At 34.4% G+C, this 17,529-nt stretch overlaps 1 protein-coding gene across 2 annotated transcripts in view; it reads right to left on the bottom strand.

Moving 5' to 3' along the window:
• Positions 1–97: 97 nt before the first annotated feature.
• Positions 98–17,529, bottom strand: part of LOC126822271 (kinesin-like protein KIF26B) — a 127,448-nt gene continuing 110,016 nt past the window's right edge. For both annotated transcript variants that reach the window (XM_050551049.2, XM_050551050.2), the window contains 5 exons: positions 13,195–13,339; positions 7,269–7,431; positions 4,332–7,077; positions 3,099–3,301; positions 98–2,623 (listed from right to left, as the gene is read on the bottom strand). In XM_050551049.2, the coding sequence (XP_050407006.2) occupies positions 2,450–2,623; positions 3,099–3,301; positions 4,332–7,077; positions 7,269–7,431; positions 13,195–13,339 (3,431 nt within the window). In that variant the 3' untranslated portion in view covers positions 98–2,449. The remainder of the gene's footprint in view (positions 2,624–3,098; positions 3,302–4,331; positions 7,078–7,268; positions 7,432–13,194; positions 13,340–17,529) is intronic.

Below are 17,529 nucleotides of genomic sequence, written 5' to 3'. Positions count from 1 at the left end.
CCCACAACACTAGACCTTAAGATCTAGAGTGCATGCATTAGAACATTCGGCCATCTAATCTCCCCATTATCTTTATAAATAACAGACAACATATAAATATACTAGTATATAAAGTGTATATTATGTTTGTTAATATACAAAAAGACAAATTATACATCTTGATTTTACAATTAAACTTCATTTCATTATGTGAGTAGATTATGACAAGCTGGAAGCTAACAGGTTAGTTTCAGAAACAAAAAAAAATCATCTCTTACAACATTTATTGATGATTAAATTAACAAATTAACAAAATGATTTCTTGAATTCTCAAGTCTTCAAACATTTAATATTTTTATTTTCCACGAAAACTTTTGAAAAAGTTTTTGAATTATTTGAGATTAATTTAAGTGGCTAGAAATTATAAATCATCTTAAATTACTGTTGGGTTTTTGTTTCAGAAAACATTTATTTATACACCTTACAAAAAATTCTACATTCCTGATTTTTCTTTGAAATTAAATTTAAGATTGATTTGAATAATTGAACTATAACTTAAATAGTGTTTTATTTTGAAGAGTTCATACAAGTCAAATATATTTGAATATATTACATAGACTGAAAGACATAATATGAATAATTATAGAAACTTTGTACAATTTAACATGGAAAAATGGTTATAGGATCTGATTTCTATTATGCATATTAGCATGATTAATTACAATTATTGTACCAGCCATAAAATTTTCTAATATGTACAAATACTACTTACACCAACATATATGTCGTTTGAGTATTTAGACATTATGTCCTTTATAGTTAAAATCAATAAGCACCATTGCATATAAATATAATTCTTTCAACTAAGAACATTACTTAACTATATACATGTACATACTTTTATCAAAATGCATATAGCATATAGGATCTTCAATTCCTTTACTTTAGACTTTAATTTAGTTTAATAAATAAGAACTTAACAGAACAGTATCCAAATTCCATAATTTAAATCATGGACATTGTCTTATTTATTCAATCTAGAAAGTTATCCAAACGTCAACTATATAAAAACAGAAGACCGTTTATTAAAGAAAATATCAATACTTCCTTCACGAAATTAAATATCATTGCACATAAATTAACACAACCATAATATAATAAATTTAAATATTTTTAAATTCCTAGACAAAATATTTCTCAATTCATTGTTTTAGAATCGAAACATGTGACCATCATAACATGTGACTTGCAAGCATCTACTCGTTTTTCCAGTATGGCCGTTTCATTTTGCAACGCTGTTACATTGTTTGGGTCCTCTAAATCCGCATATTCAGCAACAAATACTGAAATTATTAACATGCAGCATGCTCATTATGTATTATTTATTTTAGTAACCATAGCAACATTATCGATACTTATAATATTCAAAACATAGCTTCACATTATTTTCTGTATTCAAAATATTATCTTATACAAACAATTGTTGAATTCCATAATATGTAAATATTTCTTAACAAACAATTACACAAAAATATATATATATATATATATCCAAACACGAAGTGATTGATTATTGAATATTTAAATGATTTTAATGGCAAACAGATCAGATGATGACTAAAAATGATTTGAATCTGACGGAAAATTATGAAAAAGTTATCAAAAGTCTAACAGTAGGAGTAAAATAGGTATGATGGATGATATGTACACCCAAGTCTTGAAAATATAAAACTTAAAAAGATCCAGAATGTAGATAGGATAATTTACAAATCATGTATTAATATCAATTTTCAAGAGAAGATCAGCTGAATAGAGCTCCTTCATATTTAAGATGTCAAAGATCAAATAGTTGACTTCTGTACTGGTATAACTCAATGACAAAGCTTTGTATCTAGAGTGGGATAGCATAGATATCATGCCCCCAAAATAGTTTGACATTTAATGTTTTATTTATATAAAAAGTTTTAATTTTCAATAATTAGGGTCCATTATGTGCTTATATAAAAATAGGCATGACCAAAAATATGTGCAGTACTATATAACATACACTAAGCTACTTCTAAAAAGAAAATAACAAACTATGGCACCATATGTGAAGACTAAAAAGACTTAAATGAAAATAAATTCTGTGTCATAGTAAATATGTCAAAACAAAACAAAAATATTTTGGCACAAATGTGTGAACTAATAAAAGGAAGGAAGAATTATTGTTTTATAATTTAATGTACAAGACCAAACCGAAAATAAATTGGATATGAATCTGTCTTTTTAATATGGTGGTGAATATTAAAATATCATTCAATCAATTATCAGAAACATATCAAGCTACCAAAAATGGAAGCTCTGTGATGTAGAGAAGTATTACGGCTGTGTTGTGGTACCTGGAGACAGGCGTTACCCAGGCCTCTGGTAAAACATCGACAAGTGAATCTAAAACTATCTTTTGAAGAAACAGGTTTACGTCACAACATCACACATCAGCTGGTTGTTGTCGTGGCTTACACGAGAAGCACATGAGAAACTTACAATCAAAACTCCAGCCCGACCGTTCCATCATGATGGTATCTTTTGCCATTACAAGTTCCTGTTTTAAAGTTTCCTGTTTGTTTAGTAATTGACGAACTTGTTCCTTTCTCTCAGATGTCTAAAAAAAAAAAATAAAATCAAAAGCAATTAGTAGGCACTCAAATCTCAGTGTGGTGCCATGCACCAGGCAGGATATGTACAAAAGGTTACACTATTTGTTATAACACTTCTCATTTATTAAAAAGTTCACTTGGCTAACCATATTGTTGTGTTTCTTAGTTGCAATTATTTTTCAATTGTTAAAATGTTTATGAGACAAATCTAATTACAGATGAATGACTATGATTGAAGATTTTCATCATACATTTTATAGAGACTTTCTATTCCAATTTCAAACATATTCTGACAGAACATTAAAAGCCACAGTTTTTAAGGATGATTAAGGTTACCATTGTCTTTTGTGTTCATTACTCTTGCTGTGTTAATCTCTGTTTAGTCTGTATCAGTGTTTGAGAATTGTCTGTGATATCACCCTAGGTGGAAGCAGACGTAAAGCCCCAGAAGAAGCAGAATGGTGGTAAATTTCTACTTACCTCATCATCAGGTCTCTTTCTTTGTAACCGGTCTATATCATTAGTGGTATAAGATTTAATATCAACTGGTTCTTCTTTTGATTTGCCGTGTTTGTTCTTCATAGAAGGACTGGATGTTTTGCGCTTAGCAGCAGGACTTTGTTTACAACTATCAGGGGGACTGTCGGATGTTCGACCTGGTGCGGATCGACTCCTTCTTGTACCTTGAAAATATGACAAAAATTATACCGTAATGACGTTAGCATCTCACATCAAACAGGGTCTAAAACACTTTAATATTCAAAGATGTATTATGTAATAAAAGCTAAATTTGCCTATTGCAGGGTGTTTTTCTGGTTTCAAATGTTCTATAAAGACATTTATTCATATGATAAGTGTATACTGAACTCAATAAATCACCGGATGGCTTAGATGTTGAGTGGATTAGACAATACCTGCCCTATCTATGTTAAACAATAATATGGCAACACACAGAGTAACAGCCAATCGAAGGACTGTAAATCGAAAATTAATATGACCTGTTAATCGACAATTTTCGATTAATTTTTATCTAATTCTTACATAATGTATATTTAATAAATCCAAAAGCAGTCAAAACATTCTTCTAGATTTAAGGTGTCAAAATTTATATTTCAAACAGGCCTGGAAATAATCATCCTGTCACTGACACCATCCAGTAATACAGGCTTTGTCTGACACAATTATGTTTTCCCACACACATTTATCTTTGTGCTGATACAGGCTTTTTTTAAAGACAGTGTAGTGTAGTGTTTACACATAATATAAGCCAAACTATTTAAAGGTCAGAGTTAACTACAAATGGGCACATGTCATCATTTTGCCAAGAAAATAACTGAATGCAATGCCCAAAGCTAGCTGGGTCTGTAGTTTTTAACCCAATCTGTTGACAGCCAAGACAAACCACATTTTAAGAAAAGCCTTCTCAAAGACAGGTACAGAGCTTGGGGGTTGGGTGTGTGTGTTAAACTGGTTATATGCCACATCTTTGTGATCGACAGGGTTATTAAACCAGTTTAACTTGAGCATCTGAATATAGGTTCTTCGATTCATGACCAGTAGACAGACATTGTCAGTTATAATTTAATAGTACTCAAAATTTGTCAGGTCTGATTCCATACAATTTCAGTTCCCACGTCACATGTATGGTTATATATAATTTCCTGTTTTAATACAAAATTTAATAGTAAATAACAACTGAAGAGTATAGCTTACCATTTTTTCGCTTAGATCCCTTCTTGCGTTCCCCAGAACTTTCACTGGCACTATCGTCATGCTCAGAAGAACAGCTAGCTTCTGATTCTCTCAACATACTCTCATATCCACTACTGGTACCACCGTTTATTTTATCCGACTTACTACCATGATGACAATGTAACTCGGTACTAATAGAACTACTATTATCACTACCATGACCACTACTAGAATGACTCGGGGTACGAGGTTTAGTTATTTTACTGTATGGGGACAACAATTTCTTTTCTACTGCTGCTACAATACCACTATCATTACCACTGTCCGAATCATTGCACTGCTTTTTACTTGAATTTTCACCCATTTGTCCATTACTCACTTTCAAAGTCACTTTACAGTCTTTCTTTTTTGACTTAGCCTCCTTCGTTGAGCCATGAGATAATAGAGGTAGTTTGCTGTTTCCGTTGGGTGTTTTTGGTTTCGAATTTATTTTGGCGACACCGTTACTTGTAGAAGTACTAACTGTAACACTTGTTTTAGATTTATTTTTGTTTTCACTTGTTTTACCATTATGAAGGATGGATTTTTGTTTTTTCTCGGGTGAATTGTCTTTACTAGATGGTGTGGATGGGGTTTGTTTCGGACTGGATGATGGTGAATAAGAAGGTTTGGGTAGGGAGCTAGGCTTGACGGTGCCATTAAGTTTATGCGGAAGCGGGGGTTTAGTTTTTATATTAGGTTTGTTGTTAGATTTGTCTTTACTATTTGTTAGTGAAGTTGAGGTAGATGTTTTCTCACTTAACGTAACATTTTGTCGAGACACATTAGCCACAGTCTCCATGTTATCACTATTAATACTTAACACTGATTGGTCGATACATTTTTCACTGAAAAAGTCTTTTGATAAATTAGGATTTGAAGCTCCATCGGGTTTACGTAATAATAATAATCTACATGGTTCTAACACTGAACAACTGTTATCATTGTCCGAGGAGACCGAAGATTGTCCCTGGCTGTACGCCAGACTACTTAATTTAGCACTAGCACGAATTTCCTTTTCAGCACTTTCATTGATATCGTTAGAAAATGATTTACTACTCAATGTTTCATTGTCTGTTAACTGATTTGCAAGAAGATGCATAGATTCGAGTTTCTCTTCTACGTCCTGTTCGTAAATAGAATCTCTAGCACTAACACAGTCACTTGTATCAACACTATCATAACTGGTATCAACAATATTCACTTCTGGTTCACCACTGTCAAAAGTCACATTTAATTTGGTTTTGGAAGCAATCTGTTCGAAATCTGAATCGTGATCTGTATTTGTTTCTGCATCGGCCATAGAAACAGATGAAAAAGTTGTGTCTAAAACCTCAGGCATCTCCATAGAAACAGAACGTACCCATTCTGTAACACGATTTGTTGTTTCAGGTTCTTTAGGAAAGATAGCATCTGGTAGTATACTGTCTGATTTTTTGGATAAAGATGGTGAACTTGTTGGTGATGGATAAGATGATGATGAAGAGGTTTGTAATTTTTTGATAACTGATTCATGAAATATTGGTTTGATTGGGTTATCCGAGGTTACAATGGTATTGGGTACTTCATGATGTTTTTCTACCCAGTCTCTAACAAATGGTTTAACGACCATATTTTCACTGATATCAATACAATCTTTCATCTGTCCGTCATTACTAGAAATACTGACAGGCCGTGATGTAGCAGCCTCAGCATGAGTTGAAGTATTACTTTCTACACTTATACTACTTTCTGGTCGTATTTTAATATCGGGTATTTGTTTTATAATGGCTTGTTTTAAAGCTCGTTCACCGGTTGTAGCATGTTTTAATTTAGGACTGGGAGAAGGTGGTACTTGGTTATCATTTACAGTACTTAATGTATGCATGGACTGATTTTTATTTGTTGATTTACTTCCACTAGAAATCATTTCACGAGGTCCATCAATCCATCGTTCCTCTGAACTGACCACAACATTCTTTAACTTTTTACGAGTTGAAGCATCAGGTTTGGGAGATTGTGGACATTTCTTGAATATTTGTGGACCATCTATCCAATGTTCACTGACATTTTTTGGTTCAGTATAAATGGCACTTCCGGGTCCATCAATCCACTGTTCACCTCTTACAGACTGTTGACCATCTTGGCATTTTTGTCGTCTGCTTGAAGAGCTGTGTGCCTTCTGACTCTTCTCTGGTGTGTGTGGACTCGCATCTCTCACATCTGCAGGCATCTGTGATCTGGTAACCAGCGGTTTAGCATGAGGATTCATTCTTCTAGAAGAGTGTGAAGGATGGTGTTGTGGTGAATTGGGAGCTGAATGCATCTGGAGAATATTCTGAATTGGTAAATCTGCTCGTGCAACTGGTGACTCTAAACCAGGACTGATGAACCTGTGATGATCTGAATACGTCATGCTTCTACCACTATCAGAAGCAGAACCTTCATCTCCCGAGGAACGAGATCCACCAGGTCGTCGTGGAAGACGAGGATTTGTTCTAGGCACAGATCGAGGGGGACCCTCGTTGTCAGTAAAGTCACGATCACTTAACGATTGTCCTCCGTTAGATCCTAAATAAATGGCCGTATCGCACGATTGTTCACTACTTGATGTATAGTTGTCTGGATCTGAATGAGAAGAAGAATATAACACATCTTCTCGTAATGTTCCCATTCTTAATCCTCGATACGGTCTTCGAAAATTTCCACTTCCATCATTAGAACTGTCTTCAGAACTTGTACTAGACATCTGTAAAATAGATTATGCGACATTAAGACTGAAGACATCAAGAGGAGCATCAATGTGCCCAAGGATCGTTGCATGTATTAATTTTCAGCAGCTTATGTTAAATGTATAAAAATATGCAATGCCTACCAAATAATTCAAAGCTATATTATCTCTATTTTAATAATTATGTAGACAATAAAATGATTACAAACCTTGGCCTTTCTGCGTTTCATACGGTGCATCCTGGCAGCCATTTGTACAACTTGAAGCGTTTCTGCGTGATGAGGTAAGGCTGATGATACATGAACTATAATACATGTTCGACATGTTGTATTACCAAGTGAATCTCGTAGTAACTGAGCTATCTTACTGTCCCTGAAAAAAATATAGAAATATCTTTGAATATTAGTTTCTTGCCATGAATTTATTCTTTTATGTGATCTATCTATATTGACCAGAAACCAGAAACTGAGCATGACATCAACACCGCCATCTTGGAATTGCATCATAGATGGAAGACTGTCAATCAATGCACAATTGTATAAGAAACAAGCAAACCATGTTGATTGTACTTGAATTGAAGGAGCCTTAGGCTTTTTTCTAAGAGCATCGGCCCAAAGAACAACAAGATAGGTAGTGCTTGAGGCCCAGCTCCTGATCCAAACACAGAACAGGGAAAAATCATTTGTTCTTTATTTTGGTTACATTTGAAAGTTAAGACCAGTTGTTTTAAACACTAGACAGAGATGAATTCATTTATGCGTTGTTAAAAAGACATATTTTCCCCCAAATCAAATAAAGCCATGATCAAAAGGATTTAACATGACATGACCACTTAAATTCCAGTGAGTTAATTCTTTTTAATTTATTAAAATCCTCATTAAAACACATTGGGAGATGGATAGATTTTAAATCACAGTTAACCACATCAGTTCTACTAACATCTCAGCAACTCTATCAGTCATGTTTAAGCAGAACAAATATGTGTAGAAAGGCGATGTATTTTAGGTTGACAAGTAATTGGAAGATGTTATTAAAGTTGAAGGGTGATCTAGTGATCAACATGTGTAATAATAACGACAGTGTGTAAAGTTAACCTATATATAGCGAGTAACACCAATTAATTCATCTAATCAATATGTTAACTTTTATATTCTGCTAACATCACAGGAATCGTTCTGTTTATCTATACTACTACATCCTATACTTTCACGCCAAATATCTGACCACCAAATCAAATTTTTCTATGACTATTTGCCAGTCTTGTTTAGAAGAGCGACAATTGTCTACAACAATTCATACCATTTTCCATAGAAGTAAAAACATCGCAGTTCTCGGAGGTCCAATAAAACGCCCCATCATTAGACGAATTGTGTTTTAATGGCAAATCTAACAAAATAATGAAAACTTCAAAAGATTTTGTCTTTCTTGTATTGAATACACATTACTATTGCCTGGAGGCATTACATTACATAAATATAATTTATAACATTACTTCTTTCCTAATGATACCAATTCTCTACTTCTATACTATAACGAAGTTAGAATTGCTTGAATTCCACTTGTATTGTAGGTAAACTTGTGGCAGACGAATGAACTACATCATGATATGTCATCGTTTGATATTACATCTAGAATGAAATCATTGACCAAGTTTTCAAACATGAAATAAAAATTCTATTTTTGCAGAAAACTTATTAGTTCCATTCGATTTCATTTCAGCACATTAAGCCACTGGTTTACAAATTTTAATCTTGAATTTTTGGGTTTTTTGGGTTTTTTTTTAATTATTTCTTATTTATCCCCAATGAAGATTATTTATTTCAGTTTGCATTTGGCATTTACTCGGCTATCAAACAAAACTTCCAGACACACAGAACAACTGTGACATTTAAGTTTTAAGCTTATTAAGCAAATTTAGAGTTGATTTCTGGACATTTGCACACTAATCAGTCAAGAATCTTTGATTCAACGTGAAAAGTTATACCAAATAGGCCACTTTCTAACCTTTTACCACATAAACTTCAACGAGATGCATTTCTCTCCCATAACCTGGACTATTTATGTGAGTAAAAGTCTAACATAAAGCTAAAGGAAAGTTGTTGTCGATTTCTCCTGTATTTGATGTAGCTAGTAGGATTGTATATTGATTAAGATATATATCTTACAGGCCTATGATTGTTCACAAAATGGCTCTCCCATTAGAGCTAGTCGTCCATTAATCTTATTAAATCAGCCCAAAATATATCAACATACAACCACCTTCTTCTTCTCCTATATATCATTATTGGACCCTAATATCGGTTTGAAAGAAACTCAGGAGACTTCCAGAAGAAGTTTTAATTTCATCATACACAAATATCATATTGAAAAATGCTGAATAAACTCTTTTCGACAAAGACAAGCTAATCAAATTTCAAAATTGTAGAGTAATATCATAAATACTTTTGAAACGTCTATTAGAAATTAACTAGTCAAATGCAGTTTAGTTCAAAACTATACCAACATTTCAATCTGTTTTATTTTTCATTAATTTATTCCACTTCATCTTTGACATATACTTAATGTATGATTGGTTGACTCCAGATCAACCTACCAATCAAACCCTGTGATGCAGAAAATTCCATGATTCCTTTAGAAAGGTTTTGATTATCGAGATATTTAATTGGTTGTCTAATCAAGGTCGTAACTCAAAAGGTATTTATTAAGTTATCGCACCGGTTCAGAATGTCATTAGAGAGAGAGAGAGAAATGGTATTAAATGTCCACTCAACACAATCTAGGTCATTTCGGGACTAACATATGGTGCAATTTCATTTCAATATTTTGCTTGCTCATAGGGGTCTTTAGCAGTGGGAGAAAACCCACAAGGTTGGGCAAGTGACCATACTCCTTAGGTATAAGCTTGGGATGGAAACCACGCCACTTGACTCGAATGACATATTATACAACGCTTCACCACAGTTAGACAACTCAACCACATGACTGATCACCCTATCCACAAATCAACCACCCATTTTATTTAGATGTTAATAAAATGTTAATTTGAGAAAGAGAACAAGAATAACATCTGATTTAATTGAAATTATATTGAATTATACACAAGAGTTACCAATATCTTTAAATGCTCATTTTTTCCCCTTCCCTGTAATATAATAAATGTCTTACTATTTTTCTAATCTATATAAATTATTTTAATAATTAAACATATGTGTTTGGATTATCAGCAGTGCATGTCATCTTAAACTCTGTCTTATGTTTTTGTATTGATTTTGTTCTAAAAATAAACAACCTTCAAAGTCTGAGGTCTGTGTTTGCTTTTAAGAACAAAAACCTAAGATCACTGGGTTTATCAATTATTCATTTGTTTCAAAAGGTTTCAAGTCAGCTTTGAAAATATATGTGCTGTCTGATGAAAAGACTAGAGCAAAAACTACAATAAAACTGAGAAATGTTATAGGGTGTTACAGAAAGCATAAGAACACCTTTCTCTGTACATGGCCACCATCACTTCTAAAACCCAAAATACCTTTTACAGCAACATCAAAGTGCCACCTAGATTCTTTAATTTATAGAAATTCAAAGAAGCTAGCTCAAGCTATTAACAAGTGGTTGCCATGCAAAATATGCACACATTTTACAAGAGATGGACAGAGAACAAAAAAAAAATGATTTTACGTAAAATGAGGGACCATAAACAGAAAATTACAATCTGTTTAGCGCAAGTATCAAAAGGAACCCAGATCCTTGGGAAATAAACATATATCTTAAGTTTCATTGAAATCAGATAAAAATTATAACCTCTACAGGGTCCACAATCTATTTGCATACGGGGAGTGGCAAATTTGTCGGCCAGTTTCAATCCGATTTTCTATGGAATTCGAACTCAACCGTCATTATGGTGTAACGGTGATAAATTTAATTGGTTTTTAAAATGGGATAAAAATTGTGACCTCTGGAGGTACCATATAAGCTAAAAAGCGTTTTTTTGTACAATCAGGGGCTGTAATTCAGGAAGTTAGGGTCTGATATGCATGAAGATCGACAGGAAGCTTGATCATTTGGATAAAAACATATATTTTAAGTTTCATCAAAACTGGATAAAAATTGTGACTTCTAGAGAGTTCACAACCTTAGTACTACATACTTTTACACTATTTGCATACAAGGAACGGCCATTTTGTCAGACAGTTTTATTCAGATTTTCAGAAATTCGAACTCAACCATGATTATGGTGTAATAGTGATATATTTGCACGTCTTTTTAAATTTTAAATATTGTGACCTCTAGAGGGACCACAAGCTAAAAACTTGATTATTCATACAATCTCGGGCCATAATCCAGGAAGTTATGATCAGATATGCGCGAATATCGAAAGGAATCGAGATCTTTGGGTTATAAACATTCAATCAAGTGTCATCAAAATTGAATGAAAATTGTGACCTCTAGTTTGTCCACAAGCTAAAAACTTGATTTTTCGTACACTCAGGGGCCATAATCCATGAAGTAATGTTCCGATACATGCCAATATGGAAAGGAACCAAGATCTTTGGGAGATAAACCTATATTTCAAGTTTGGTCAAAATCAGATGAAAAGTATGACAATATACGTCCACATCAAAATGTGGGGTATAAAAATCTCTGTCATAATAAAAGAACTGACAGGCCTATGGTTAAATCATGTGATATATGCAGAGCCAATCAGATCAATTTTCTTATATCTAATAAATTAATAAAACTAGAACTATAAAACTGATCTTTCTATGATTTATATTAATATGATCCCAGAAATCATTTACTGCCGGAATATATGATGGATGGAAGAGTAAAGAGAGCTCTTCCATCAATATAGCAGAAATCGGATAAAATTTTCATCACTTGCATATCCTCACTCTCATCGTATTATCTATCAAATTGTCATAACCTGCCAATCATAATATCAGCAACTACAATCTGACATTTTTATATTTGTACAGTATTTGATATTTATTCCAACTTTTCACTTCTGCCAGAACAACACCATTTACAAACAACTATCTCAGCATGCACAAGGAAGGATGTTGCCTACTAGTCAGAAATGTCAAGTGTAAATTAGCTTGGACCACTGGCAACTTGATATGGTTTTGTTTACAATACAGGAATGTTAGAGGTGATAAATTAGCTTTGTTCTGTGGCATACAGTTAAATAAAAAACACTATTTATTAGCTAATTCATAAAGAGAAGAAATAAGATATTGTGACAATGCATATATTCAAGCTGGCAGCTCCATGGTATCGCTTTTCTTGTGCAGCAAACCAAAATAACAATAACATGCAAGGAAAAGTGGCTAGTGCGCTAGTAGAAATTGAATTAAGTGTTACAACCGTGAAAGAAACATGGTGATACAATTGATGCACTGTTTGGTTTTCTCTATTGATAACTGTGATTTATATTCACTAAAGACTAAATATGATTTAAGGAGAAAAAAGATGGCGTGGAATAGAATAAACAAACAGTGCAGTCTCTCATTCGTAATAATCTTTCTTTTTCTCCCCTACGTTATTTTTGTCTCTTCTTTCATGCCAACGAAGTAACGCTGTTATTTCTTTCAAAAATATTATGTAAACTAATTAAATGTATTTTGCCCCCTTTATTATTCCAAAACCGAATTCCATTTTATCTACTTCATACTGTGAATGATAATCCAATTAAAGGTACCATATACCAGATGTAATTTTTCTGCTTCAACAAAAGTGGGGTATGTGCAGACTGTGAATCGAAAAAGGTTGGATCAAGTTATCATCGGAAGGCAGCTAAACTATAGCCTTGACAACTATTACTGACAATTTCACATATTATATACATCTATCTATGTCAAACTCTATGGGTCATTTCCATTATTTTATGCACAATCATTATTAAAGTGTTAACTTGCTACCACCGTTCATTTACTCATTTATCAATTTCGGCCTCTACTAGATATGGTACACTTCTCAATTATTGTCATCACACATATTCATATGTCTGAGTAAAAAATAAAATGACATTTATTCTCAGCCACTATAAGAGCATCTGGACTACCTATTGCTTGTAGCTATATACAGAATATTCCAGAGAAAGACAACACACAAATTATAATTACTTTCATGTTTTCTTACCTGTGTGGTAAATGGCGCTGTCCATTAAGTAGAGCCATTATCACATTACCGAGGGCTGACAGACTTAAAGAAGCGTTGTTTGGATCTTTAGATTTCGCTGTACTTCCTAAATCAATTAGATGTAGACGACTTCGACCTCCAGCAACTATAACAATAAAAAAAGAAGAAATTTCATGAGATGTCAACAGAATTAGGTTTTATCTACTTATCAATGTAAAATAATTTGAAAAATATTTTTTTCAAATTAGTTTTAACATTTTTTCCATTGTGCATCTAGATATTACACCATTTTTTTTACCAGGATAAATTGTGGCCTCCCTGTTTTTTGTGGCTCAAGAATGAACACTTTTAGTTTCATTAAAATTCACTGCAAACTTCAGCGACTCTCTAGAGTGACATTTAATTAAAGGGCGGGTCTGTAGGTACAAACAATATTTGTCAACTGGTTATTTGCATGAGTTGAAAAATAAATCAGATTATACAAGTTTGTACCGAATAGAATTCCAGAGTCTTTGATAAAAATGTTAGATATAGAAATGTGTGTCAGGTTTTCCAGCATAAGTCTATGAATAACCAGTATTTAACGTAGAAAATATGCTAACTTGTCAAGATAACGGTTATTCTGTCCCATAATAATAGTTTAACGATGGTTAGAATTACACCCCACAATCTAAAACATGTTTAAAGCGATAGTGAACAACTCAACATATATTTGTATTTTATTAGATAATAAAGTATTTAGTTCATATCTTTCTGTGTTGAGACATTTATAACTTCACACTCAATGTATTTTAACTTAAGATCCATGTACATTCAGTACCATTAAAAATATAGGTTTTTAACCTTATGTAAATAATATACTGCCACCCACAAAGTCACAATTTGACATCTCGTATGTGAAACTTTTACTTCTAAGGTTGTTGAAACATTTATTGCTTTATTTCATGTAAATAGTAGATATTACTTCTCTTCTAGTACATGTAGGAGGGAGTATAATATGAAATGAAATGGGGTTTAACCTCCTACTGTTCTGCTCCGACTGGGCTAATAAAGATGACTGGGCTAATAAAGATCGGGCATATGTCATTCAGTGTGCTATGAGGGAAATTTTGCCCGGACGGCCTACTCTTATATCGAATTCCAACTGCCAAGGGATCGTTTACGTGCATGCCAATGTGTACACACAGCCTTTGTATTTTAACCCATCCAAATGACTAGACATCTGTCATTGTCAGGCCATCCGTCCTGCACCACAGACAAGAGAAAACTACGAGTATAATATGAAGTTCAGAAGACCAAATATAAGTTAGTCTAATATAACACCTGCTTTTTTAAGCTAGGAGACTCTAAGGAGAGTGTAATGTTCACAATGACTAGAAGCGAAACCAGCTTGACATTTTCGATGGCTATTACCATGGGTTATAGCTACAACTGCAAATTTCAATAAAAATAATGAAATATGCATGCCTTGAAATAAAATGAAATGTAGTTTAATGTCCTACTTTTCTGCACTGACTGGGCTAATGAAGACGGAGTGCATGTCCTTAAATAGCTTAAACCGGCAATATTAAGCAGATCTGGTCAAAAAATTAAGATAAGCAGCTGTACAATCATCAATGTTTTAAAGTTTTGGTACGGAATACAACTCTCAATCTGGGCTTTGACATGCAAAAATCCTTCACCTATTGGTAGAACTGAATGTGTAAAATCCACAGAAGTTCTGTTCAACAGGCTATACTTTTCTGGTGGAAAAAAACATCCTCCATGGCTACTATGCTACACAAAAACCTTGCTGTACCCCAGTTTGAGTATACAGATGGGTGTCCAAGTGTTGTAGTGAATCCCCCTATTATAACATAGAAGGGTCTTGCTAAAAGGCTGGTGTTGTCATTCAGCGCTGTAATCAACATGACTACATGGAAATCGCTAATGATATTGTTTTGTAGAGACTGGCAAAAGAACATTGGCGCTGTATCAATGCAATTAATGTTTCAAAAATTCAGTTATTTGCCATCAAGCCTCCCATGTAGACCCAAGAAGAAATTCTTAATTATCTTTTTGCAAAAAGTAAAATTGAGTAATGAAATCCTACTTTGCCATAAGTAACTTATATGTTATTTAATCATATCATAATGTGCAGAAGTCAAAACATATTTAAATGTATGTACATTTAATTAGTCCACATTAGTTGCATATTATATTATCCATGCCTAGATGTAAAAGATTTTAAAAAATTTATCCCACAAAATTGTTATCATTAATATGATTTAAGAAAAAAATCTTCATTAAAATTGCTTCCAGATAAACTTTATATCAAGGTATATGATATAGTAAGATGAAGGAATTGCAGTCTTGGATATAAGATTTCAATATGCTAGAACTCAGCTTGTTCTAAACAGTAAACTTATATGTATTTTGATATGTATCTATTTTAGTTTTAAGTCTTTTGCCAAAAATAATAAATAATGCTGACTTTAATTATATCTCAAAATTGTAGGAGTACAGATTCTTGCTTTATCTGAAATTACTTGATTTTGTGAAATTTATGCCTAGCGGACATGCAGGTTATAGTTTTTCCAAATGAAACATGCATGTTTTTCCTCCTACTGGTAAAACAAAGATAGAATGCCAGGCAACGACACATATGCCCACAGCAGCTTAATCGTCCGAGCGGTCGGCAAGGGTTGTCGCATATTTATTTTTTTGTAGGTAATTGGGGCATTTACAAGACAATTTCTTATAATTTTCGTCCTTTGAGGGTTCACAAGGTTCTGCAAACTGAAAAAAGGGCCTTGTTTCAAAATAGTCCTCTTCTAGCTGAACACACTTTTGCCAACGATGTTGCAAGGCTTGAATGCCAGTCAGGAAGAAATTTTCTTCTGCCACCCTAAAAAAGTCATTCACACTGACATGGCAGCATCATTACCAGGAAAATGATGACACACTAGTTCCTTGGAAACAGGTCTCATCCATGGTTACAAATCTGGCCAAAAATATTATAAGGATATGCCTCAAAATGGCGCAGATTGTCACGGGACATCAGAATCTGACATGTTTCTGATCCGCAGTCGAGGTCTTTGGCACCCATCTTGCAGAAACTTTTGTCATTCCTAACTCGTTGCAGATAATGGCACTGGCTATAAGTCAAGTGGTCAATTGTCGATCTGCCATCACCATGTCACACACCCAGGTAATGGTCTGTTGAATGGTGGCTGTTGATGGCCTTCCCGTCCGGATGCGTGATGCGTGTTATCGTCAAGGCTCTCTCTCTCTGCCAAGTTTAAATTTTACAGTCCACTTCTTTACTGTGGAAAAGGAAGGGACATCATCCCCTCCCTGGTAATATACTATTCAAAAAAAGTAGGGGATATTTGATTTTGGGGGCATAATACTAAAATATGCAAATGACTACGAAAAAAGTCACTATAGAACCTAACAGAAGAAACATTTCCAATTACATGTGACGCCCAAACGCACCAATAGCTACCGCATGGAATGCAGGTGATGCTTGGGATCATCATGGGGGTCCAACCCAAGATTTGCACGACTCTGACTTTGAATGTTACAGTCATTGTGGCATTGAATTCCAGGGTGGAAACATCAGTTTAATTGTTTTAGTGACCAGAAAACAAATTTTGATATGCGTCGGCTTACCCAAAATGAAAGGTTACGTGCCCTTGGCATGCTACAGATCGGCACAACACAGGCGGTTGTGGCGCGGACGATGAATGTTTCTCAGTCTGTCATAAGCAGGCTATGGTCCAGATACCGTGATACACAATCTGTACAGGACAGACCACGCTCAGGTCGACCAAGGGCGACAACTCAAGCCCAGGATCGATTTATCCGTACCTTGGCCTTGAGAAATCGTGTCATCACAGCAAATCAGATCAGCGCTCGTCTTCAAACAGACACTGGTGTGAGAGTGAGTGGCCAGACGATTCGGAATCGACTGCATAGGGGTCACCTTCGCGCCCGACGTCCTCGCGTGATCCCTTGTTTGAGAGATCATCACATTCAGGCAAGACGTCGTTGGTGTAGGGATCGTCAACACTGGGATAATCGACGCTGGAGCAATGTGATGTTTTCAGATTAGTCAAGGTTCACTGTTGATTTTTTGGACAGACGTAGGAGGGTGTGCCGTCGTCGAAACGAGCGCTTCAAAGACATTAACGTCATCAGACATGATCGATTTGGGGGTGGTTCTGTTATGGTGTAGGGAGGCATCACTGTTGCTGAAAGAACGGCTTTACATGTTGTTGCAGGGCGTGTTACAGGCCAGTACTACCGGGACAACATCTTGGCAGTCCATGTTGTGCCGTTCGCACGACGTCA

Source organism: Patella vulgata, chromosome 5 (assembly GCF_932274485.2).
Source record: "Patella vulgata chromosome 5, xgPatVulg1.2, whole genome shotgun sequence".
NCBI classification, from domain to species: Eukaryota; Metazoa; Mollusca; class Gastropoda; family Patellidae; genus Patella; species Patella vulgata.
Note: the sequence above shows the minus strand (reverse complement) of the source record. Positions and strands in the feature narration are given on the sequence as shown.